We start from the raw sequence: 22,666 nt of genomic DNA, 5'->3' as shown, positions 1-22,666 counted from the left end.
GAGCCCAAGCCTGGGGCCTGTCCGTCCCTGACTGCATGTGCGTGTGGGTAATGCCTGCTGTGGGGTGAGGTGGGAAGGAGCCTCTGCGCTTCTCCAACCCTCTGAGGAAAATAAACCACTTGTTATTGCTTGCAGAAGTGTCCTTTTGTTTCTGACCTGGATGAGCCAGGCCTGGGCCCAGCGTGCTGACTGAGGGAGAGCCCCAGTTCTCAAACCTGCTTTGAGCCCTGGGTTGGTGTTGCCCGCCAGCTGTCAGCGCCCTGCAGCCACAATGCAGAAGACGGCACCAAGTGCCTGGCCAGCTCCCCTCATGCCCCTGCCTGCCCTATGGCCTCTGGGGTCTGCATAGCCACGCAGCTATAGCTTGGAGCTGGGAAAATGGCGCAGAGTACCTGTGTCTTCTTCTAGCCTTGATTTTTGTCATCATCACGCATGCTAGCTCCAGCTAGCACTTGGGACAGGATAGCAGCCCCACTGCCCTCCTTGCTGTGGTTTCAGCATGGTCATCCATGTGATGGTTTAAAGGGATGATGAACTGTTGAGAGCCAGCACAGATGGAAGGAAGATAAAGAGTAAATACAAACTGCGATAGAAGAAGCAGCAGCATGAACAAAAGGTGTCTGCTAACAGCCCAAAGCAGGGGCTGCTGTGCTCATCAGTGCAAATCAAAACTGTAGGCTGAAGGATGAGCTACCAATGGCAGTGGTGTAGTTCTGGTCCTCCCAGCACTCATTCATCTCCAGTAAGTAGTAAGGAATATTGTAATTCACTGGTGCCAGTAACAGTAAGGCATTACTGGCACCAGTGAAACTCTTCTGTGGCTAGCTGATTCCAGCACCTGCTTGCCACAACCACAAGCAGAACCACTCTGCTCCTGGCTGACTCGGCCTGGCTCTCAAGCAGCAGCAGGAGCGCTTGTCCACCAGAGGGAAGCAGAGCCTGGGCGAAACTCATCTCCACCCAGCAAAGGCAGGGGACACCTCAAGGGATGTGCAGAAGCAAGAGGGCTAACCAGGAAGCTGAGTTCTGACGCCACAGCAGGAACAGCTAAGCCTGAGGCCTCCCCTCTAGTGCAGCATGCAGTGGCCAAACCCTCGAGCAGCAAACCTGCACCTTCGGCCACCAGCCGCCTCATCCTGTGATTCAGGGGAGGTTCAGCAGGAGAAGCCACACCTGGCTCATTGCAACACAGTACCATCAGTGTCACCCAGAAAGGTCAAAACCAATGAAGCTCCAAGCATGGCAGCTGCATGACCCTCCTACAGCAAGCAAGCCCCAGCATTGCAGAGTAAATAAAGCTGTTTGTCGTTAGGCTGCATCATTTTAAGAGCTTGACTGTACATTCACTCCCTGGGTAGTTTAAAGACCTCATTTATTGCAGCTCCAGACAGAATACAGGCATTGCCCTTCCCCAGGCTCATGTGCAAAGTCAAAATGGGCCCTCTATCCTAAACCAGCATGGAGGGCTGGGTGTTAGCACCGTTCTTAATCAGAACCTTCTCTTTCACTCCATTCATTCATGCAAGAGCATCTAGAGTCTTTGTCCTTCCTCTTCAGCACAGAGAAGGGGTTTTTCCTCTCCTCCCAACCTTCTACTTCAACCAGGGACAATAAGAGAAAAGCTGGCTCCACATACAGTTTTGTCCATAGCTGCCAGGAAGATGCAGGAACCAGTCCTAGGCACTACTCTCCCTTTGGCCAACTTGCCAGCTGTGAGTGCAATCATTTTCTGTTACAAGGGGCTGCTTTCTTCACTCGTAGCTGGGAAGGGCAAACCACCCTCCAAAGTTCATGTCAGAGCTGGAAAAACCCTGCTACGATCCAGGACCGATTTCATACTGTTCCAACAGGGACAGCTCTTTGAGGAAACACTCTCAGCACCACAGCCAGCTTTTGCTTTACAATTCTTTGATCTTCCCTCCTTCCTCCCTCTACAACCCAAACAGCCCTTCTCACCACTTGCCTGATTTAAAACCCTTCACACCTGCACTTTAAAGAGCCTGTCCCAGGTCTCCCTCTTGGCCACCATGGTATTCAGCAAACACTGGGATTTCCTAACCATCTGTAACTGTTCTGTTGCTAGACCAAGAAAAGGATGATTTCCAGCCCTGAAAACCTCATCTATGCTGGGAAGAGCCAATTCTGTGCCAAAGAGGGTTTGAGGACAGTAGAGTTCACAGTCAGAGAAGCCTCAATTTAGTACCACTAATGATGGGCCCAGCTCCAATTTCCTCTTTTCTCACACCACCAGGTAACAGGCTTCTTACATCACACTAGGAACACAGCTGATGCCCAAGTCCTCACCCAGGAGCTGCTGCTCACACCACACCCCCCAAACACACCCCACCTCGCAGTCATTGCCCAGTTTTATTTCATTTAAAATCCGCTGTGTTAAATATTTTAGTTACAAGTTCTGTGTAGAGGGTAAGAGCAATAGACTCTGCAGGCACTAGCAACCCCCTCAGTCTCCCATACATGTGTGCGCTATCAGATTAAGGACTGTCCCCCTCCCCCCAAACCAGCATCCTCGGGCTGGGATATACATTACAGTTAAAGCCCTGGCCCTCCCCAGTGCTCTCTGTGCTGGTAGCAGGCCAAGCCCTCGCACGCAGGCAGCCAGCAGTCAGATCCACCATCAGTGAGCTGTGATTCAAGGACAGCTGCTGGGGGCTGATTCTTACCCCTGTGTCAGGCATGTAATGGTGAAAGGGTTGTCCCCCCCAGGGAACAGTGCTACCTCCACAGAGGTCGTGGGCTCTGCCCACCTGGACATGAACATTCACGCCACAGTGACTGGGCTGGAGAGAGACAATCAGTCTCCAAGGGGAAACAGGGGAGCTGCTACCACTGCGTGCCTGTCTGCAGAGGGCACTGCCAGAGGCACGACACCTACCTCAAGCCTGGCTCTGATCAAAACCTCTGCTGCAAGCAGCCTGCAGGTCCCCAGACTGCCCTTGAAAGGCAGATGAGTGTGAAATACTTTAAAGCAAAACAGGGACATAAGATCAGCCTTTCCTCTCCTCTCCCCCCACAGGAACCTCAGTGCTAGGAAATAAAGCTGAACCCACCTTGGAGTGGAAGGGAAGGGTACCCTAGCACAGCAGCAGCAAGCAGTTTCCAGTGGTATAGGACAAGCTAGAGGTGAGAGTTTGGTGCTGTGAGGGAGAGGATACCATACAGACAGCTCTGGAAAGGCAGTACCAAACAGTGGTCAGCCCACTGCATAGCAATCCTCATGAGAAAAGGAACCTTTGTTAAACAAAACAGGAAAGGAGGTAGGAGCTATCCCCACAATTCCCTCTGGGACAGCTCTGATCACAGCGGAGGGAGGGAGACTGGAATGACCCCTGCCAGCTCCTGAATGCCCTGCATTGGCCCTGCTGGTGCTGCGGCCCTGCCCTGGGTGGGTTGTGTGGGGGTGAGGCTGCTCTATAGGTCGAGCAGCAGCACGCGGGGATCCTCCACCGCTGCCTTGATCTTGCGCAGGAAAGTCACTGCCTCTCTGCCATCAATGAGCCGGTGATCATACGTCAGCGCCACATACATCATGGGCCGCACCTCGATCTGAAAGGGAGGAATCAGACATCAGTGAGCTCAGCCCCATTGCGGGCACGATGCCCTCCACAGGCTTTTTCCTACCCTGAATCCAGGGCTCAGACCCTCTTGGATGTGTCCTGCTTGGCAGGATTACCTATCCACTCACTCACCCAGGCACTGACCATCACCCAGGCTGGGTCCACAGCATACAAGACTAGGTCCCTTTCTGGAGCTGCTCTCTGTCACAGAGGCTACAGCATCCTCCTCACACCTAAGCAGATTATCCAGTTCTCCCATCATGGACAGGACAAGCACACCCTTCACACCTCAGGCAAGTACTGGTGCCAGCAAAGCTGCCCCACATCCATTAGTCTCTGCTCCTCATTCACAGTAAAGCCTTTCAGAAGTTGACACCAACCCCCCAGAAAAAGCATGTGGGCTACAGTCTTTATCCCACTGAGCCTTCTTCTCTGTTCACTGACACCTCCTGTGCAGCGCCACCTACCTTGCCTCCCACAGCCACAGGTCTGTCAAAGATGGCATGCATTCCTAATATGGCAGACTGGGGTGGGTTAATGATAGGTGTCCCAAAGAGTGACCCAAAAACCCCTCCGTTGCTGATTGTGAAAGTGCCACCATCCATGTCTTCAATGGCCAGCTCATTCTTCCGTGCCTAGAACAAAAAGTAAGGTCTTAGAAAGCCACACAAATCACAGAAGGCAAAGCATGAGGGTTTGGACATTCACTCTCTCCAGGAATAAATGCTGATGGAAACAGCTTCACTTACTCATCTGTTCAGCTGAAAACAAGAATCAATTACTTGAAAATGTATTCAGTTGTTAGGTCTGAATATTTACTGGCTTTGGGGAAAGATTCTCTCCTTCCAACTCCTACTTTTGCAGGAGACAGACAGAGACTTCTACCCCAGGGCAGTTCAGCCATGGCGTCTAAAGACAGAGATGAAGACGCTAATGCATAGTTTGCGGTCTTCTGGAAGGGCAAGAAGTAAATAGGCCTGTCCTGAAGGCACAGGCACAGCTACAGATGTAACTGGATCACTCCCCACAGCACAAGTCAGTGTGTCAGAGGTCAGAGATGACGACAACAGAGGGACCGAATCAATTCATGCTTATCCAGCACCCCCAATTCTTCCCATTCCTCTCCACCTTTTTCAGAAAAAGCTCCAACTTCCCTTACCTTCTCCCCCAGCTCGTAGATAGCACGCTCAATGTCAGCATAGTTCATGTTTTCTACATTCCTAACGACAGGGACCACAAGACCCTAGGGAGAAGCAAAGTGCCTGATCAGCTAATTCACCGTGGTGCCACACAGACAACTGCTCTGGGCAGGAGCCTGGCCTCAGCCCAGAAGCATTCCTGCCTCCTCCTCTGCACACAGCAGGTAGGTGGTGGAGCTGCCTTGCACCCTGGCAGCTGGCCAGGAAACTGGGCATGACACACACCAAGGGCTGACTCCATAAATGAGACCTCATCTTTGCCTTGTAGGCCTGTCCCATAAAATCAGTCAGGTCTGTGTGGATCCAGCTCCATGTCCACAAAGGCAGGTGAAGCTTTGGGTAGAATTCAGCTGCCACCTCTTTCTCTGGGAGAAGAGTGGAATCCCTTTATGCTGGTACTTCTCTAGACTTTGGGAGCAGTGACGGTTTCAGTCCTGGCCAAACCTCTGCCTCACAACTGAACTAATTAATTCAGTACCTGCATCTCCATCCCATACTCTACCTGGACAGGAACATCTCTGAATCAGCAATTTCATTTATAGAAAAGGTGGAACAGCATAGCAGCATTAGCCTTTGGACAGGACATGCAAAGCTTTTACTGTCTATTTCACATCCTCATGGGTCCATGAAAAAAAACCCAGTTTCTCTAACTTGGCCCTACTCATTAGCCACTGAGATCTTTATTGACCTTGTTACTATATCTCCTGCTACAGTGGAAGAGTATTCTTGGTCCTCCATCTTCTCCCAAAACCCATCTCAGCAGTCTACAATGTCTCAGATGCATCATTTAGAACATCAGCCTCATCAGTAAATTTCTGCTGCAGCAGAGCTCAAACTGAATTGGCTCAAACTACATGACCAACCGAGACCCAAGGCTGCAGGAAGCACAGCCAAAGCAGCCAAGGTACCTACCCGGGGAGTTGCTACAGCAACACTGATGTCCACATAGTCCCTGTACACAATCTCTTTGGTTGTGTCATCAATCACTAGAAGGAGAAAAAAAGATGTGTCACAAATGCAGTACCCAAGATCAAGGGCTCAACAAGCCAGAAACAGCCACGAAACCGTAACTCATCTCTAGCTCCGGTTATATTTAGCTCTAGCTAAACGTAACTCCAGAGAAGAATAAGCCCTCACTGCCTGTGGGAGAAACATCAGGACAGACAGAAAGGAAACACAGTTACAGAATCCAAGAATCGCCAGGGTTGGAAGGGACCTGTGGAGGTCACCTTGTTCAACACCCCTGTCCAAGGCAGGGTCACCTACAGCAGGTTACACAGGAATGCATCCAGGTGGGTTTTGAATGTCTCCAGAAAGGGAGACTTCACAACCCTATTTGGCAGTCTGTTCCAGTGCTCTGCACTCTAAATCTCCCTCAGACATCCCCTTGGTTATTCTCTTCTGGGTTAAGCAAGTCCCTCGACACCTCCCAGGAACTGCACTGCACCTGCAGCAGGTACCTCTGCACCAACCAGCAGACTCTGCTGGCTCTGCCTTCTGCAGGCTGCACATGCACAGCCCCAGCCTGGCTCCAGGCAATCTCTATCTAATAGAGCCCCTCCTGGCAACCTGTGCTCCCCCTACATAAACGGCTTTAGCAAAATCAGCTACAGCAAGTAGGACTGTCCTCCTTTTTCCTGTCTGTCTGACTTACTTGTCCAAACTACTTGCCTCACCATGGACTTCGTTACCTGCTTTCCCCCACTCTGCCATGTTCACTGGTAAGACAGGCAACTCACCTGCATTCACAACAGGCTGGTCCTGCAGAGCAAAAGCTGCAGCTTTCACAAAAGCTGACATGAAACCTAGCTTCAGGTTGTGCTTTTTCAGGAAGGGATCCCTGTGTATAGCTCTCATCTCCCGGATGTTGCTGTAAAACACATGGTAATGCTGGTCAGCAGGGAGTCCAAGAAAACACTGTTCCCTTGCTCTGTAATAGATTTCAGTGCCATCCCCGAGGACTGCAAACCTCCACCAACCAGCAAACCCTCAGTCTGCTGAAATATCCTTCAAGTATCATAGCTGAAGTGGGCTGAGGGTGGCTCTAAAGCCCCTTCCAAAGGATCTAACAGGAACTGGACTTGGACCACAAACTCAACAGGACAGGGTTAGCCTGCATGGCCCACACTCCTGAGCACAAAAGCAAGATGGGACATGGCCTATTTCCTGCTTAGACCTGATATTGCCACCAATTCTCTGCAGACACCAGTGCTGATAGCAGTGTGGCGCCACAGACAGCAACTGCAGCTGTGGCTGTGCCAGCCCCAGAAGGGTGAAAAAACAGGAAATGCCAAGAGCAGAGAAGACACACATGGTGACTGAGGGAAAGGACTTCAGTCATCATGCAAGTCCAGTACCAGCCAGCACAATGATGCCTCCATACCCAACTCTCTGGCTTTGGAAGTTGAGTGAACAAGAAAGAAATCTTTCCAGCTGCTATAGCAGTGGGTGCCAGCCGACCCACAGCCCTTAACCAGACTAATTGTGTTTCTCCACTGTTTTATTTATCAGAACTGAGGCCATTTACAGAAAGTCAACCAATCTATGGCTACAACCTCTATCTATTCCAGGCTAGTACCAGATGCTTTGGAATTGCATGGTCCTTCACCCCTCTAGAGACCTCGAGTCTTTGAAGAGACAATTTCAGCTAGGGGCAGGGCTCTTCAGGGTCTAGAGTGTTTGTTTTCCTGTGCCTAACCTTGTTTAGGGCTAGGATTACCACCCAAAGACATTAGTGCCTCCCAAGACACAAGGACTGCAGCAATGGGGATGAGGTTTGCTACAAAACTTGCTCATTATGGCTTCCTACTTTCAGACACTGACCCCCATGGGAAGCAGGAGGCCCCAGCACAGGTCCTCACGAGTCAACCTCACAGCAATCAATCCAAACCAGATTACCAGATGCAATGAGAGCCCGAGGCCAGCGTAAAGCGACACCTCAATGAGCCTCTGAGAGGAGATAAAGCTGCAGCACTTCCCCTCCAATCAAGACTATTTTGCCAGCCTTATTGTTCTGAGACCCAAATATTTACATGTTTTGTCTTAAGGAGCCGAATAGGATTTCACAAGGCAATTTGATTTGGGCACAATTTCCCCTTAATGCACTGTAACATAAGCTGCTCCCCCCTCCAAGGCCATTAGTGCATTCAGTCCATGCAAGCACTTGAGTCAGAAGACCCCCCACGTGCCCAGAGGGGATAGGGAAGGATGCTAGCCTGCCTCTGGAAACCTGCACCGTTCAACAGCAAAGGCCTCAGACCTATGTAATGCTCACCTGAAAGGCTGATGAGCCCTGGAGAATCACCTTATTGGAACCTGAATATGACCACCTCCAAAAGCAGTAATCTGGTGGGGTGGCAGAAAGCAGATGCTACAACTTGCTGGCTTCTAACAGCCACTACACAAGTGATACCAGTCACTCCTGCTGTTCTGCTCAACATTCACCAGCCCTTAACCAAGAAGCACATAGATAAGGAACAAGTCTGCCCCTTTCACGAACAGTGGATGACTCCCAAGGACTGAAAGGCCATTAGGAGGCTATGCATTCCTCATAACACAACCCCAGCATAGCCCTGATGAAGCTGTGCGGCCAGTGGTACACAGCTACGAAAAAGGTCCCAAAAGACAGGTTGTTAACCTTTACAAAGAGAATCAGCAAGGTCTTGACTGCTAGGTAAAGATGACTGCCTACATTTATTTCTACTAATAAAGGGAAAGAGGTCTGCTCTGTACCTCATATCAATCTCATTGAAAGTGGTCAGCATGGCACAAGTATTCTGAGCCTCCTTCAGTCGCTGAGCAATACGCTGGCGCATCCTGTTCATTTTCACCTGAAAATTTAAAAGATGTAAGCAGAAGCTGCCTCAAGTTCATCCAAGGGGGATAATGCACAAGAAACTCAAAAGACTCTTGGTCTTGCCATTTTGTTGACTAGTAATAGATGCCAAGGTTTTCACTCCAGGTCCCCATGAGGAGCATGACAGGCTGAGGAGTCGATTTCACTACGGAGCTGCCCAGCTCAACTCACAGTTCATTTGAAAAGTAGTGCTGAAATGCATCACAGTGTAACTACTTCTGACCTACGTGTTCCTCAGGATCTCCAAGCACACATGGGTTTCCAGCATGAGGCTAACATGAGAAGAGCAAGACTGCTAAGAAAGCAGGCTGCCCAACCATGTTCTCTTAACCATGCACAAGGCAGGTGCAGCAGCCTCAGCCCTTTGCTGAGGGCTTGTGGACAGACCAACCAGATCACATGGAGCCTTCTGTGCTTGATCAGCAGAGCTTGAGAAAAGACTTTTGACTGTGTCAGACTGGACCTGTCTCTTCCTCCACCACACTAAGTGGTGCCCTCATGTAGAGAACTTCCCCATCTGTCACACCCCCACCGAGCTGGGTGTGAACAAGTAGATATGGACACATCTGGGTAGCTCATGGCTTATGCCAGAACAGACTGTCACCCAGCAACAGAAGCGCTGGCCAGGCCACTACTCCCATAGCTTACCCTATGCTCTGATCTGGCACCTTTGCTGGGCGCTGCCTCCCCAGGAGGGGCTGCCGCAGGGGCTGCAGCCGGCTTCACCGCAGACACTGAGGGTAAAGAACACATCAGTCAAAAAGGGAAGTCAGGGCTTGATCACAAAATGCCCTGAGGTAAAAAGCCCATTTGAGCTCCTTGCTCAAGCCACACAGTGTGGAAGCAATCTTGAATTGGGCTGGGCAGGTTCCAGGCACAGCTGAGCTCTCCAAATGGAGCATGCAGGACAATAGTGCAGGGGGCGCCTTCACCATAAATGGCAGACTATTTGCTGTCTTTAACCCTACATACGCTCCTTGAGGAAGAGAGGCTTGAAAACACGAGAAAACAGCTGCTGCCTCACCTGGTTTGCTGACCATGGGCTGAGCTGATGTAGGCGGCACTGGTGGCATTGTAGTGGGAATTGGTGCTGCAGCAGGGGGAGGAGCAGCCGCAGCTACAGGTTCAGGGGCTGCAGGAGGAGGAGGGGCTGCTGCTGGTTTGGCCTTGGCAGGAGCAGCTAAAAGACAAGGAAGAACCATGGTAAGGGCAATGATGGCTTCCACTGTCAGGTGACCCTGAGTCCAACCAACCTGATAAAAGTTAACCCTCTGGCAGAGTGCTTTACAGTTCTCAGCACTATTGAATTGACAGAGGCCACCACAAGAGGATCCCATGGTGAAAGTGTTTTACTCATCGACACCCTAGATCTCCTCACTGTGCAGGAGACTGGATGCTAAAGAGAAGAGGATGGAGAAGGGAGTTATACAGGAGAATTCTCACCTAATTTTAGCTTAGAGTTGCAGTCTCTTACAGAGGGAGCAAAAGGAAAGTTCCCCCTCAGAAGGACTACAATTATGCTTGGACAACTGAAGTATTTTCTTCCAACTGCAGAGGCAGATGGAGAAAACATTTACTGTCTCTCAGGATCCCTTTAAATGCCTTGTTTCTATCTTAAGAAAAAAGACTGGTGGAAACAGGAAGAACTGTGCAATAACTTGCACGACTCACCTCCGGTTTTCCTGAGTTTGAACAGAGGTGTTCCCCCTTCCACTTTACCGCCATCAGGTACCAGAAGGGCTTCAATCACACCAGCTGCTGGAGCTGGAACTTGCACTGATGTCTGCAAAAAAGAAAACCAGTGAAATTTCCCCAGCCACTGGATGGAGAACAAGTGCCCAAGAGCAGATGACAATATGTGCAGTTACACATTTTATGTGGCGCAGATAGCAGCTCTGTCTTGCACCATTTGCACCAGTTTTCACACCCTCCACCAGAATTTTGTGCCAATACATAGAAGTTTTAGGAGATTGTGGCAGTGTAATGTACAGCCTGATCTTCCTGCTTCAGGGTACAATCAAGAATCGACCTGCTGTCAGCATCTTCCTGACAAAACAACGGAAGCTGAACTTGGCAGGCAGTTTCAGCAAGAACTTCAAAGCTTAAGATTCTTTTAAGGAGTGAGTAAATTTAAAGGCTAAATTTACAGCAATGTGAAGACATCCTATGGCTCTGCAGACTTCTCCTTTGTTTAAACACAAACAGGTTTCAAAGTGTAGAGCACCAAAACTGGAAGGAGCAGGGGAACTGCAGCTCCAACAAATATCAGTACCACTGATGCTTAATCAAATGTATGAGGAAGGAAGAGTTGACAAAGAATTCTCACTTAAGGCACAGTCAGCTTTCATACTAGATGAGAAAAGCTTTTCTCCATGAAGGGAGCAGGAGACACAGGCAGGGCTTGCGGGCTCTAGGAGCTCTAAGAATTAGAGGAGCCATACAGAGTACCTATTATGAAACTAGAAAAAGGTTTGGTCCAAAAGTTGTTGCTTTGAGCAACCTGGTCTAGTGGAAGGTGTCCCTGCCCATGGCAGGGGGGTAGAATTAGATGATCTTTAAGTTTCTTTCCAACCCAAACCATTCTGTGATTCTACAAAAACTCTTACCTTGTCTGTTTCAATTTCACATACCACTTCATCCTCTGCCACTGTGTCTCCAACAGCTGAATGACAGATATGAAGACCACTTTGAGGAGGGAGTCATGCTCTGGCCATGCTTTTAACCCACAGCTACCCCCCCTCACTAAACCAGACTTCTCTCACTCCAGTTGTTTGTGACTTCTAAAGAAAAGTCTAGCTCAAACAATCAATATACTGCATAGTCAGTCCAATTCCAGCTGAGACATCACTCTTCACCCAACATCATCCATGACAGAGAAGTACTGAGATAGTAACTTCAATCTTTACCCCTTAGGAGAACTGCAATTAACTGCCCCTTTTGTCACAGACTGAAAGGCACAAAGCAGGCTGTCAGCCAGTGAACCCCATCTGTCCAGTGCAGCAGCACCAGTGCTGAGAATTTCAGAGGCAGCTGCTTACCTTTCTCCCACCTGACATCTCCTTCTGTGACTGACTCTGCAAAGGCTGGTGTGTTCACCGTAACCACGTCATCCCCTGTGAGAGAGAGAGAGACAGACTTGAACGCACTCAGAGCTCAAAACTTATGCCATTGCTTCACTCTTGTCATCAGGACTCTAGCAGAGGGGGTAGGTCAACAGACCTTCTCCTTGCTTCAATACCGAATAACACTTAAACACAAGAGAAGAAACCCCCATCCAACTGAAAGGCACACTGTGACAGAAACAGCAGACAAAAGTCTTTAGGGCCCTGGAACATAAACCCTCAGCCAACCCTCAAGGTGGGCGACCAGTGGGCCTAGGACAGAAGAGCTTCAGCTGTTGCCAGGACAGCAACAGGTAGCATTAAGAGCCATCCCACTGACTCCTGACTTTTTACTTACTACATACTGCAGTGGTTCTGAAGTAACGGACAGTGAAGACACTGGAGCTATTTACTCTGTAGAAAAAGACAGAGATGTGAACACAGAAGCATGCTTCTTTGCAGGCTGCAGGCACCAAGCTCAAGCTCAGAATTTACATTTGCTTAACTGATCTGAAAGGCAGCTCAGCAGTTCTGATTTATTTGTTCCAAAGGACTCCTACTTATTGTTCAAGCTGCAACAATCCCACTATGAAAGGAAACATTACAGCTTACCATCACTAGTGCTCTCTAAAACTATGTGAGAACTGACATTTATGGAATTAGAATTTAGGGGAGAGAACCCAAAAGAACCCCTGTGGTTTAAACACTGACCTAGCCAGCCCACCCTATGCCCAAGACTAGCACAATAACCATTTTTTATCTCCACATCAGGACTGTCATCTCTACAGAACTTGCTAGATTGCTCCAAAAAAAGAGAAAGCACCATACATTGCCAATGGTAACACATCAGAGGCAGCTATTTCTTTCCATCATGTCCCTTCACAGGGAGCTGGCAATCCCAAGCGTCTCAAAGGATGTTTTTAATACCTACTGACACCTCATTTGGAAACCTGAAGCAAATGTGCTTCAGCATTTCCTCTAACATAGGGTACTTGGTGCAAACAGACCAGCTTTGCAAGCTTTTATGGATATGCTTTAAAGTTATTTCCCCAAATACATTTTTACAAGACCACCTCAGCAATGCAAACCATGCCATATGAACAACAGCTCCTTGGACCACCCCACTTCTCCTGAGAGAAATCCTATCAGGAGGCTACCACAGAGCAAACGATAATCAAACGGTAAAGATCCACTTATCACAAATCTCCTCATTCCTGTCTCTTCCTTACATCAGTACCTGGTTCCAAACAAAGCTTATTTTCTTTAAGCATACCACAGATCCTGACCTGAAAACCCTAAGCTTCCTTAGGGCTAGCTCCAAGATCCTATAATGTGCATAGGGATTTTATGAAAGCCAACCATATTCTGCCTCCCAGCCCCCCGATCTTATCAGGGCTAGAGCAGCCCCAGCCTCTCCTCATCACAGCTTTCCTGGAGATACTTACACAAGCTTCCTGCTGTTCGTGTAAGCCAGTCCCTGGCTCCCAGCCACACCTGTAAATGAAAATGGTGTTACCTCACAGGAATGTTATCCAGCCCATGAGTGTTCTTGTCAGGTACAAGAGTGCAGAGGACACCACTGTCCACCCTGAAAGAAGCTTGTGACTAAGGGGACAATACAGCCACCTCAGTGCCTTCAAACCTGCCCAGAGCTTGCCAGGAACAGTAGTCTTGCCTTCATCTAGATTTACAGAGATGGGAAAAACAGTTATATCTTGATCTCAAAGCTAACAAAGATAACTTTGGAAAGGGCAAACAAAGCAGCAGCTACTCCAGTCAAACCAACCCAGGAAACTGCTACTAAGGCCTGCTAAAACCTCAGTTGCTGTTGAGTTATCCTAATACAAAGGGGTTCGTAATAGGAACAAAGCATCAGTCATCTAGGAGGCATCCTCAGGAAGTCTCACAGTTGCCTGAACAGGATTAAGGAGTCAAAAAAGAACTTAACATAGGGTTTAGGGCAGAGCACCAACCCACCATCATCGCTATTCTCTGCCCATCCTTGTCCCAAGAGCTTCTTTTCCAAAACCCAGAGCAGGTACTTGCATGCACAGCTTCTTGGTTTCACACACCCCACTGCCCTTTCCCACACTGCTCACATGCCCTGATGCTGCAATTTTTATTACAAACTGATCTCCTGTCCTTTATCACTTTCAGGGCACTGAGCAATTTTCCAGACTGATCTTAAAGCAAGTCAGCACAGCAAGTGGAGAACACAGTTATCCCAATCATACAGCACCAGAAGGAAGAACCATTTCCCCACTTGATTTTCTTAAAAAAGCTACACAATTTTGACACCATCCTCTCCTAAAGAGCTGATATTGGAGCTCTAGAAACCGGAAAAGGTAAGCAGATGAAACTGGTTTCTCAAAGTGCAATCAGAAGTGAGTGATGTCATGTTACATAAACACAGTACAGCTAGGAAAAAAAGAAGCAGAGCTATGGGAAAACCTAGTTTAAGCACTGAAGAGGAGTTCATAGGCATACTAGATGTGACATGTTACTTCACATTCACCCATCATTTTCAAAGGAGTTTATTTGAGAGCTAGGCTCTGCAACAGTATGTGTTTCAAGCACTGCAATGCTTGAAACACACTGTGCTGCTGCTGTAAAGTCTTCACCAAACGGATTAGGCAGCATGTACATTCAGCAAGGGAGGCACTCACATGGAAACACAGTTCGTTTCACCAACTGTTTCTTCATTACATGATTGACAATCAAACCTACTACCCATTTCCATCATCAGCTCCGGTTTGTCTAGGCAGTTTGAAATGAAATAAAAGCGTAAGACTCACCAGGCAGAGAGCATCTTGCCAGAGTGCAGTTGCCCTGCCAGAGAGAAGAGGAACTATCAGTACTGTAAAATGACAGACCCACCCTAGAACAACTTTGGTTTTCCCACAAGACCCAGATGAGAGACAGGTCCCATCATCCCCATACTCCAGACTGTAGGCATGCTACTACACCATAGAGTGTCAGAGTGGGAGATGGCGAAAGAGTCTACATCCTTCTCTTTGCTTTGTCTCCCTTCCAGGATTCCTTCCAGCAGAGTGATATTAAACCTGATGCACTTGGCTTTCAGTTGTAGCTCCAGCTGTTTTGACCTTCTCATGCACATTTTCCTCTTAAAGAATTAACAGATTTCTAAAGACCAATTCACTAAAATTTGCTATGAATGAGCAGGTCAAGGGTAGCTACTGGATAGGATGACAAAACATCCCATGATGTTTGCTCCTGCAGTCATGAATGCAGCACCTGGTTTTTGTTTGTTTGTTTGTTTTAAGGCTATGGAGCCTTTGAACTCCAGAAGGCCAGAATTGCCCTCAAAGGCAAAATTTATACTGCTTTCAGTGAGCCAGGAATTTCACCTTCTGGCAATGGTTCACTTCATACACATGCCATTGTTGACTGCACTCCTAGCTCAGCATAACATTCCTCACAAGACATTTAAAGATATTTCAGTTACTTTTCCTACTGTTATAATACATTTCTCTGGCATCAAACTAGCAGATCTGGAGAACCTAAGAACTCTTTAAAAGCTATAGGAAAATATCACAGTAACCATGACAAAAATGCAGTTGATGGTTTGGAACAGCAGCTACTCAACAGGTCAAAGCACCCTTATCCAGCAGCTAAGCTAAGAGGTAAAAACATCACATCTTCAGTGTCTGGAGGGAAGTTTGCATGTAAACCCTGATTTCAGCTTAACCAGAGCAAGCAGGATGGGATATAACCAATCTTGAGTATCAAAATAATTTATGGAGGTGTGTGTGATAAGGCAACACACAAATCAAGAATCAAAGAGATACTTCAGCTTGTCACACTGTCTACCGGACTAAGTGCTGTAGACAGCATGCACGTAGAATGCAAAAATACATTTAACGAACACTTCCTACCATCAAAATTAGTGGCAGGCCTGGAACTGGCCTTCACAGTTTAATTATCCAAACTTACTGATTTGGCTTCTGGAATTTTAACACACAGTCAACTCAATGACAGATGGGCAGTTCAACAAGGTTATGATCAGCTGTGCTGCGGATGCAGGCAGCCAGGCTGACCTGCTGCTACAGGAGCCTTGGTCTGGCAGAGCTCAGGAGCTCCAGCACAGCAGGGACCAACAATCCTCGAGAGACAGTCCTGAAAAGCTGGCTTCTGGCAGGGCTCACTCAATCCCCTGCTCCAGGTCTAGCTGGGGAAGGGAAAATTGGGAGCACTGTGCAGCCTCTGCACAGTCATCATGAACACTTAATCTTGGTGAAGCACTGGCCCCCTTCTAGCTCTGATCTGGTTTGTGTAGAGCCAGCCCTGAGCTGGGATCAGTAAAACAAACTTCAACTTAACTCTGCTTGGCCAAGTGTCTAAAGCATCACAATCTTCAGCACATATGTTAGTTCCTGTATTGATCAAATTCTTTCCAGCTTCTACAGTGCCCCAGACAATATGAAGTCAATCACAGATAAAATATCAAGTGACCTGAGCTCCTCTCTGCCCATGAATGTTTTCATGGGTGTTTTATAAAAAAGCGGTTAAAGGTATTCCTAGCATTCTAGACAATAACTTGTTAATAAAGAGGATCAGCCTCAGACTGAAGCACAAACAGGCAATTTTATTTGCTCAGGACCAGTTCAGTGTAAGGTTAAAAAAGTTTAGAAGGCCTGTCCCAAAATAAATTATTGTGAGAAAACACATATGCAGCTCTGTTCCATGAGAGGTGCCAAGTCTGTGTTCCACAGGTCCTGCAAAACTAAGGAAAAAAAAATGGTATCACCCTATGCTTCTGTCTTTTAGGTTAAGAAATGAGGGCAAGAGTGTCAAGGAAGCCACTAGTAAAAGATACAGAGACTCCTCTGTCTTCTGTTCTGCAGAACTGCTGTGTGTCCATCTCTGAACTACGGTACCTTGAAGATGCACAGTGCAGCCCTGGGAGATGGCTGACAGCACTGTTTCCTGTTCCCTGTTTCTCTGAAGGGATTGCTCTGATTGCACCTGTTCCTGATATCACCTGGCTAAATCTGCCCTCTGCCTGATCTTGGCACTTCTTCAGTGAAAATGGACACATTTAGATTTTCTAGCTAGCATTTGCACTTTGGGTTGCTTTAAACAGCCAGCCTTCACTTGGAGAAGTAGGTCTTGGTAATTAGCTAGTGACCCATGTACGAAGTGATTAACTTTTCCCCCATGTTTCACATGACTTCTCAGAATTGTTTTTACAACTGATGTCAAAGTGACCCTGGCACACAGCGCCTCAGGCCACACCTTTCAAGGAGACGTCACCTTCCAGCAGTTCACTACACATGGAAATGGATTAAGTAATGCATCAGCTAAAGCAACAGCCTGTATACCTACAGATTTGTTCTCCAACAGTGGGAACAGGGACCACTTCAGGTAAGGACACTAATGGAACAGGAGTTAATTTCAACCAGAAGCCCAGTGCTGAGCAGCTCTGGTGACAGGCAAAGGAGCAATCAGTTCTCCTGCCCAGGCTTCTTCGAAGCAAAGCTGCTTCTGCTTTTAGCAACAGCGATCAGCACAAACCACTGCTGCACACACAAACCAACTGCACATCTTCCATGGACTTTAACGCAATTATATAAAGATGGGATTGAGATAACAATGCTGAGTGGTAAAGGATACTGTTACTAAGACAACAGGCTGAGAACTCCTCCAGCATGTGGGGAGGATCAAGCAGAGAGGAAAAAGTTCTTTACAAACTCTTCTCCAGATAAAAAGAATTACTTGATTCTCAAAGCATTGAGTGCAGTTCCTGATCAAACCACCCTTTTTCAGGCTAGTTCTCAGGACATTTTTGGGTTATCCTTCAACAGCTGCCCCACCCACCTGAGGTTTTACATGCTCAGATGTAGACAGCTGATGCACGTTCACGGTTTCTACCTCATCTATGAATCCAGGTCCTTGTTCTCTTTTGCAAGATCACCAAAATCCAGCCAACCCTTCCCTACCCCTGTTGTTTCTTGCTGACTCCACTGTTCTCCCATTCAACCCTTATTTTTGTTTTTTTTGCCAAGTTCTGGTGTTTCTTTCTGTCTCTCCAGAAAGCCTGTATTATCCCCTTCATCAAAACTTATGTCTCATACCCCTACTCAAATGGAAAGCAACCACCACCATCCTGACTTCTCAACTTTTCCAGTACATCTTAACATAGAATCATAGAATAGTTAGGGTTGGAAAGGACCTTCAGATCATCTAGTTCCAACCCCCCTGCCATGGGCAGAGACACCTCACAATAAACCATGCCACCCAAGGCCTCATCCAACCTGGCCTCGAACACCGCCAAGGATGGAGCATTCACAACCTCCCTGGGCAACCCATTCCAGTGCCTCACCACCCTCACAGTAAAGGATTTCTTCCTTATATCCAATCTAAACTTCCCCTGTTTAAGTTTGAACCCGTTACCCCTTGTCCTATCACTACAGTCCCTGATGAATAGTCCATCCCCAGCATCCTTGTAGGCCCCCTTCAGATACTGGAAGGCTGCTATGAGGTCTCCACGCAGCCTTCTCTTCTCCAGGCTGAACAGCCCCAACTTTCTCAGCCTGTCTCCATACAAGAGGTGCTCCAGTCCCCTGATCATCCTCGTGGCCCTCCTCTGGACTTGTTCCAACAGTTCCATGTCCTTTTTATGTTTAGGACACCAGAACTTCACACAATACTCCAAGTGAGGTCTCATAAGAGCAGTGTAGAGGGGCAGGATCACCTCCTTCGACCTGCTGGTCACGCTCCTCTTGATGCAGCCCAGGATACGGTTAACATCCAGTACATATTAACAAAAATTATCGCCCTTTCCTAGTACTCAGCTATTCCCTCCTGATTTGCAGACTAGCTTTGTAAAAGGTTTGAATACTCAATCTGGCTTTCCCTCCTCCCCATTCTTTATAATTACACAGAACCAGTGAGTGCTAACAAAGGTTAAATATTGTTAAAATGCCTCTCAAATAAGCTTGTTTTAAACTGCACTATAATCAGTTTGTATCTACATATATATATATAACAAAATATAACTATATAATTATAAAGGCTTTATAGTGCGGTTTTATATATATATACACACACATTTATAAAAACATATCTGTCTGTGGAGCCCAGAGACAAGCATTTAACATAGAACAGTTCTATGAATAGCTTAACATACTTAAATGTTCAACATTACAATTAACTGTCAACACTTGCTCACCTACATTTACACAATGGGCAAAATGAAATCTCATGTTGTAAGGCTTCAGCTGGTCAGCTGGAAGACAAGTAATATTCTTCCTCCTGTAGGTAGGTGGATGTATGTATGCATATGCATGCGTTTACGCACGTATGTACATAGAGCTATGTATGTTTAGTATTTAGACGAATGATGTGACCAACAGTTAGGAAACGGCAGGAGCGCCCGTGCTGATGTGAGTAGCAGACTCTGGCCGTCAGACTCTGCAAGCCCAAGCTTCCACCAGCACAAGTTACTGCCACTGCATCGGTTCAACGCCTGCTTCGAAAACCGAGCACAGAATTAAATCAGCAAGCAGCGACAGGCGACGACAGCGGAGCCCGAGAGCAGCGGTTTTGGGCACCTCCGTCGCCGGTCAGCTCTGCCCGGTGCCGCAGGCGAGCCGACGCCCTTCGTGGCGGGGCCGTGCCCGGGCGGGGCGACAGTGGTAGCGGCACACGCCCCGGCGGCGCCGAGCGCGGGAGGGGCACTGGCGCTCACTCCGGCCCCTCGCGGGGGTCAGCCCCGCGCCCGGCCCAGGCTGCCCCCCCCCCGTGTTTGTGTGTGCCCGCGGCGCGGCGGTGCTCCACGGTGGGGGGGGGGGGGGAAGAGGGGGACGCGTCCCGGTGTCCTTGGCGCCGCCGTCCCCGCCCGCCCAACCGCCGCCCTCTCTCGTTCCCCCCTCCCCGCTGCCGATGCGGGTCCCCGCGGCGGGCAGTACCTGCCGGAGAGTGCGCAGCGAGCGGCCCACCACCCGGCCGAGGCAGCGGGACCGCCACAGTAGCAGCATCGCGGCAGCGGGAGCGGGAGCGGCCGGAGGGCGGACACCGGAAGCAGGCCCGGCGCAAGCCGGAAGTGCGCAGGGCCGGACCAACCTCCTCGGGACGGGGGGAGCGTGGCCAGAGGGACGGCACCATCGCGGGCGGGGGATGGGGTGGGACAGGCTGTGGTACCTCAGGAGCCTGCTGTTGAACCATGCTTAAGGTGCCCCCACGACCCCATGCGGGGCTGGTGGCAGGCAGACGGTTCAGCTGTATTCTACCAGGCGGTGCCGTTCCATGACACTCTTCATTGAACCAGTTTGGGATTGCTTCAGGACAGCAGTACCGGTGGCTTTCCTGCTCACCTGGACAGGGATGGGGCTCGTGTGGGATGATATTGCTGCAAGCATCAGCCAGGGGGATGCTGCGTGCTTAGAAATGGGCAAGGAGGTCACTTCACCATGACAAACAGGCAAATAAGTCCCCAGGCAAGCCCTGTTGCTCAGATGTGATTTTTATGTTGAAAATGCTAGTGAATCCTCCAGTCAGTTTCCATTTTCTGCCTGTTGATGCGTGGGGAACCACGGGTGGAAGAAAACCCAAGGAACCCATTTGCAGAATCTTAGAATTAGCTTGGGGTATTCATAAAAGGCTGTCTGGCAGCAAACGGGTCTGAAGGAGCCAAGTCCAGGTTATGCACGTGTCCTTAATTTAGCCATTGCTTAATAATACATGACTGGTAAACTGCAGCCTTCAAAATAAATAGCCTCCTCATACAAATTCACAACAAACATCCTCGGGATCGATTTCAAAGAAAAGAAAAGAAAAGAAGTTGAATAAAACCCAACAGGGGATAGACTCAGGCTTTGAGAATGTGCTGACTGCTTTAATGAAAGGCAACAGTGCCGGAAAGGCCCTTTGCCAGGGACTTCTCCGTGATCTGCCTTTTGAAAGCTAATATCCTTGAATGAGACCACTGGTGTCAACTGCTTTTAACCACATCCTTTTGCCTACCAACTGAATATGGCAAACGTTGTCATGTTCAGTAAGCACATGGAGGCCAAGCAGATGAAGCCCTAGGTGTAGCACACATGGCTAGGCCTTGCCCACCTGCTCCATAGCTCCTACAGCAGTGTCTCTAAAGCACCCTGTGCTAAACAAGGGACTCAGTGTTGCTGCTTTTCCTGTGTGGTTCCATTTCCTGGCCATGTTCTGCACTACAGACCTCCAGCCAGCCAAAAAGCCTCCATGTTCCCATGGCGGGGAATGCTGGAAGTGCTTGGGTGATTTCTGTGGGAGCTGGGCAGCACCTAGAGCTTTAGGCTGGCTCCTTCCTTGCCCCTAGCACAGGTATATTTGCATCATCTCACCACTGATTCAGTATTCTGGGTCCTGGATGGGATTTCCAGGCCAAATTGTAGGAGGGAATTGCTCACCTGGGCCTCTGCCCACCTGTGCAGCCAGCGGCTGGGCACCGGCCCCTGCCTGTCTGAGCCGAGGGGCTGTGAGCCTGGGAGATGGCCGAGTGGTGTTGTAGGCATACAGTTAAGAAAAACGGGAACTTATGTAGGCACATAATTAAAAATGGAAACTTCTGTTGCTATGGAAAAGCCTGGACAGATACAAGCGCCTCCTAAAAGGTCAGGATGACCTGGGAACAGCACTGACTAATGAAGAGAATTAATAGCTGGGGAGGAGGCCTTGCGTTCTAAGGAATCCCTTATGAGAAAAGACTATCCTTGAGGACTGGCACATCCTGAAAATCCATCGACATTGATAAGACATGACTTCAGTGTGTCAGCAAGATATGATTAGGGTGTCCTTCAGGGGCTAAGGAATCTCTTACTGGAAAAGGCTATCCTTGAAGACTGATGCACCCTGAAAACCCATTGACATCCGCAAGATATGACTCTGATGTGTCAGCAAGACACAACGGGTCAGTCCTTTACATGAACTACCCTCATTATAATATTAAAAATCACTACCAAAGGTCAAAAGACCCCTGCCCAGCTTAAAGACCCTTCCCTGAGCATGCGTGGTGAGAAGTCAATGATGTAACCTCATGTAAATTAAGTGACCAATCGGTACGTGGTGGGAGGGTTACGGGGAGTCACCAACCTGAACTGAACTGTATAAATACCTGAATTCTGTGTGGGGTGGTGTGCTAGCTCTGTGGGATGCAACCCAGCACCCCTTTTTGCACAAGCTTGGAATGAACAAATGCGTTGGCTCTGTCCGTGGGAATTGGCTATTGCACACCAGGTTACAGACCCTGTTTTTGGGACAACACAGCCACCCAACAGCTCCTGCATGAAGCATCTCACAAGCACATGCGCCCCTGGGGCAGGTAGGTTTGTCCTGGGCTGGGGTCAGGGCATGCTTAGCTGAGAGCAGTGCTGGCTCTGCTGGCTGCTGCTGTGTCTCTAAAGCACCCTGCAATAAGCGAGGGACTCAGTGTTGCTGCTTTTCCTGTGTGGTTCCATTTCCTGGCCATGTTCTGCACCGCAGATCTCCAGGCCAGCCAAAAAGCCTCCATGTCCCCATGGCGGGGAATGCTGGAAGTGCTTGGGTGCTTTCTGTGGGAGCTGGGCAGCACCTGGAGCTTTAGGCTGGCTCCTTCCTTGCCCCTAGCACAGGTATATTTGCATCATCTCACCACTGATTCAGTATTCTGGGTCCTGGATGGGATTTCCAGGCCAAATTGTAGGAGGGAATTGCTCACCTGGGCCTCTGCCCACCTGTGCAGCCAGCGGCTGGGCACCGGCCCCTGCCTGTCTGGCCCCGGGGTCTATGAGCCTGGGAGATGGCCAAGCAGCAGGGAAGAAGGCTGGGTGCAGGTGCTGGACCCGACCTCCTAGAGGTCCATCTGCATATTCAGAAGTCGTTCCCAGCCGGTTGGCTGCCTCTGGCCTCCTCACTCCCTCTTTAAAGGAGCTGAGCACAGTGGGAGGACACACAGGCACT

The 22,666-nt window shown here is 48.9% G+C and overlaps 1 protein-coding gene across 6 annotated transcripts; it reads right to left on the bottom strand.

Moving 5' to 3' along the window:
• Positions 1–69: 69 nt before the first annotated feature.
• On the bottom strand, positions 70–19,782 carry DLST (dihydrolipoamide S-succinyltransferase). 6 transcript variants are annotated; one of them, XM_080619852.1, is made up of 16 exons: positions 19,663–19,782; positions 18,928–19,006; positions 14,527–14,560; positions 13,177–13,225; positions 12,090–12,145; positions 11,669–11,743; positions 11,237–11,292; positions 10,302–10,413; positions 9,655–9,810; positions 9,279–9,364; positions 8,507–8,604; positions 6,514–6,644; positions 5,687–5,760; positions 4,735–4,818; positions 4,043–4,210; positions 70–3,564 (listed from the first exon to the last, which is right to left on the bottom strand). In XM_080619852.1, exons 2-16 carry the CDS (start codon positions 18,955–18,957, stop codon positions 3,430–3,432), a joined length of 1,344 nt encoding a protein of 447 aa, XP_080475978.1. In that variant the 5' UTR covers positions 18,958–19,006; positions 19,663–19,782; the 3' UTR covers positions 70–3,429. The 6 variants fall into 6 exon arrangements, with proteins under 6 accessions (XP_080475978.1, XP_080475979.1, XP_080475980.1 ...); XM_080619851.1 differs by lacking the exon at positions 18,928–19,006 and having other exon boundaries at positions 71–3,564; positions 19,663–19,777; XM_080619855.1 differs by lacking the exon at positions 12,090–12,145 and having other exon boundaries at positions 71–3,564; positions 19,663–19,681.
• Positions 19,783–22,666: the final 2,884 nt, after the last annotated feature.

Source organism: Psittacula echo, assembly GCF_963264785.1.
Source record: "Psittacula echo genome assembly, chromosome: 5".
In the NCBI taxonomy this organism is placed as follows: domain Eukaryota; kingdom Metazoa; phylum Chordata; class Aves; order Psittaciformes; family Psittacidae; genus Psittacula; species Psittacula echo.
Note: the sequence above shows the minus strand (reverse complement) of the source record. Positions and strands in the feature narration are given on the sequence as shown.

Coding starts and splice junctions, on each gene's coding strand:
- DLST (XM_080619851.1), bottom strand. CDS start 19,731: ATGCTGCTACTGTGGCGGTCCCGCTGCCTCGGCCGGGTGGTGGGCCGC. Junction 11,293..11,668: donor AGATGTCAGGTGGGAGAAAG/GTAAGCAGCTGC, acceptor TCTGTCATTCAG/CTGTTGGAGACACAGTGGCA. Junction 9,365..9,654: donor GCCCATGGTCAGCAAACCAG/GTGAGGCAGCAG, acceptor CTTTACCCTCAG/TGTCTGCGGTGAAGCCGGCT.